Source organism: Rhagoletis pomonella, unplaced genomic scaffold (genome assembly GCF_013731165.1).
Source record: "Rhagoletis pomonella isolate Grant_MI unplaced genomic scaffold, Rhpom_1.0 Rhpom_scaffold_00006, whole genome shotgun sequence".
Classification (NCBI taxonomy): Eukaryota; Metazoa; Arthropoda; class Insecta; order Diptera; family Tephritidae; genus Rhagoletis; species Rhagoletis pomonella.
In genome coordinates this window covers 4,736,897-4,740,369 of record NW_023458560.1, presented here as the reverse complement: position 1 = coordinate 4,740,369, position 3,473 = coordinate 4,736,897, and the positions used below count along the sequence as shown (strand labels likewise).

Here is a 3,473-nt window from a genome sequence, read left to right as displayed (position 1 = left end):
AATATATATATATATATAAATGAAATGTATTTCAGATGACCAAACAGATGAACCAATTTCAATTCTGTAAAAAGTAATTTTTTATATATTCTGTGTGGAAGGTTTTTCGATAAAAAAGTTCAAAACTTTTTGTTGCAAAAAAATTAAGAAGGCTGAGACGTCACGATTTCACAATTTTATAGAGTTTACCGTAATAATAATAATAGATTGGCGCTTACACATATGTTAGTGTTTGGCCGAGCTTCTCCTCCGATTTGTGGTGTGCGCCTTGATGTTGTCACACAAAGCGGAGGGACCTACAGTTTTACGCCGACTCCGAACGGCGATTGTATTTTTATGAGAAGCTGTTTTTCATGGCAGAAATACACTCGGAGGTTTGCCATTGCCTGCCGAGGGATGACCGCTGTTAAGAAAAAACCTTTTTCTATATTTTTTCGATAGAGTTTACCGTATATTGTACATATGAAGGGTTCGGATTTGTCTCATTTTAGCCCCTCACTCACTCGTTAGTTTGCTCTGAGCTTGCGCAACTCACGAGCAACAGGCGACGCTGTTTACAAACGAGCACTCGTTAAGTATGAGCGCACGCCAGTGATCGGCTTCTACCACATTGTGGTAGATCTGCCACTTTTTTGAGCATCTACCACATCTACCACACAAGGTCTGAAATCTACCACATATTCGCATTTTTGAGTAGTTTTATTTTTGGTCGACATAATTTTCTGAAGTTTAAGAGCAAAATTTGTCCAACACTAAACACTAACAACAGGCAGAATGTGATTAAAAAATAAACTGTAAATAAAATATTAAATTTTTCGACAGGAAACGTTTTTTTATTGTATTAAATTAAAACTAAATTAATTAATCGCGAAAATGTTAAAAAACGGCGATTTTCGTGAAAGTATTAGCAAATATCAGTACATCTAAAGTTTCTAAAGCGTTGTTTACTTTCACTTGAGAATTGTCAAAATCGGCAAATCCCAAGTAGCGGTTTCTGGAACGTGCCACATTTGTTCGCTACATCGTTATGCGATAAAAAGAAAAACTAGCAGCACTCCGCAAGGTTGCAGAAATCTTTCAAAATATGTTCGAAAAATATCTTGATTTTTTTTAAATTTTTGTACAAAGTTTGATCCAAAACCTGAGATCTACCACATTTTTTTGAAATCTACCACATTTTTTTCCAGATTCTACCACACACATTTTTTTGGAAGTCCGATCACTGGCGCACGCGCTGAGCAGCCAGCGAGCGAGTAAGCAAATGAGGGCAGCGCACAGTGTTGCCAGTGAATGGGTTAATAAAATCCCATCCAAATATAACCTAAATCCCGATTTATACAAAGTTATAATAGAAATCCCGCGCTGTATATATCCATTATACATAAAATGCTTTCGGATGAAAAAACACAAGTATTTACATTAGGGTGGTAAAAAAATGCATGTGGAAAAAGTATAGTCGGAATTTTAATGCTCTCACCCCCTAGGATTGTTCTATACCGAAAAAATATACCCCTGCTTTTTATTATAAATTAAAAAATATTTAGTGGTCGCTCGATGCGCTTAAAGTTTTCTATGTATTTTATATGGGAAAAATAACTTTTCGTAGAAATGGTATAGAATTCATGAAACTCAATATTTTTCGATCGAAATTTTTCCCTTCAGGAGACTCCCAGTAATAATACCCAATTTTTTATTTAACCATTTTTTCATAGTAACTATATTGTATAGGTCCGCCAAAAACCCCTAAAAATTCAATAATTGTTTGTTAAGTAAATTAGATTTGACTGCACATATGCATTTAATGCTTACTAGAGATGCCGTTTTTAAATCGACTAAATCGCAGATCGTTAATCGAGCCATTCCTATTCGATTTTTGTCGATTTTTTAGCTCCGATTCGATCCGAGAATCGATTAAAAAAATTCGGGAATCGACATTCGATTTTTATTGAACTACGGTTTGCCCCAGAAAATCTATAAAAATTTAAAGACATTTGAATTTTTGACTGATACAAAAAAAAAATACATGGGAAAGCAAAGACCAATGAATTCAATGACCTTTCCCATCCGATTATAGGGCTCCTCAGAGAAGTTTCTTGAAATTAACTCTATACAAAATTATGGCTAATAATACAACAAAAACTCCAAAAATTTGTAACTCCCAACTTAATGCAAATTTTCATAAAATCTTTCACACCTTAAGAACTCTTTTTATATATTTTTTAAAGGATAATTAGGTGAAATATAAAGTCAGCGAAAACAAAATAAAAAACTAAAAAACGCCCCATTGCATACAATATATATACATATAAAAAATAAATTCCATTATGCTGGATTTCCCCTACATATGACAAAGTTGGGCATTAAAAAATATCATGTGAAAAAAATAGTCATTAAGTTAATTTCCACCTGGCATTTTTTCAAATGGCTGACATTTTTCGTCATTTCAATGCCTAGTGGAAATTCGGCATTCAACTTCTTAAAATAGAAGTTAATTTTGAAGTAAAACGTAAACTTTTTTCTCATTTGTGTTAAAAAAAAAAACAAAACAAGGCATTAAACGCAAAAATTTGAACCACTCTATTGGGCATTAAACACTATTCGTGTCATTGTGTTTGTTTCCACATAGCCTTTTTAAAATGGGATACATTTTTTGTCATTTCGTTGCCTATTATGAAGTTTCTGTTGAATGATCATATGATTGGCTTAGTATAGAAACACCATATCTCACCCCTTTTTTCAAATATTGAAACCGTTATGAACAATGTATGTATGTATGTTTTAGAAATGACTTATGTACAATAAAAGTTTGGTCTGATCTCTGTTTCTTTATAAAAATAAAGTAAAATACGTTATTTAACAAAATATATGAATCGATCTTGGGAGATTGATTTAATTTTTGACGATTCCTTCCTCCTTCGATTATCTTTATTTCGAATGCTTACTCGTTTATTCTGATTATCTTTTTCGTTTTGATCTCAGTAAGCAATAAGAAAATTCTTAGGCAGTTAGAATAAGAATGGTAAGAATAATGAAAATATATTGCAAAACTATATATATCCATTGAATTTTGATATAAGAAATCTCCATTTACTGCCCTTTTTTAACGACAACCCCCCAAAGGTTTGTACATCGCTAATTTAATTTTTTTGATTATAAAAGCACTCAAAATACTTTTTCATTCATCGTTTAAATCAAAGTGGTCAACATCTGTGTATACCACTACGCTTTCTAAAGACTCGCAGTTGATTATTTAACATTCATTTAAAACAACTTCAGAATCTACAAACTCGAGATATTTGAAAAGGCTTTTAAGCGAAAATCGGCAGTTTTTTACAACAAAGGTATGGCACCGTTATGGCGTCGTTTCGCTCAAACGCACAGCAAAGCAGCAAAACAAACGCTAATTTTTGCTTTTCGCATCAAAGAGTGAGCTGCCTTATTGATTCGAAATTTTTCTAATATTTTCAAAATAC

At 32.6% G+C, this 3,473-nt stretch overlaps 1 protein-coding gene across 1 annotated transcript in view; it reads right to left on the bottom strand.

Moving 5' to 3' along the window:
• LOC118741535 (restin homolog) overlaps window positions 1–1,860 on the bottom strand; it is a 5,168-nt gene extending 3,308 nt beyond the window's left edge. The window contains exon 1 of the mRNA XM_036473533.1: window positions 1,810–1,860. Coding sequence (XP_036329426.1) covers window positions 1,810–1,860 — 51 coding nt within the window. The remainder of the gene's footprint in view (window positions 1–1,809) is intronic.
• Between the last annotated feature and the right edge of the window lie 1,613 nt (window positions 1,861–3,473).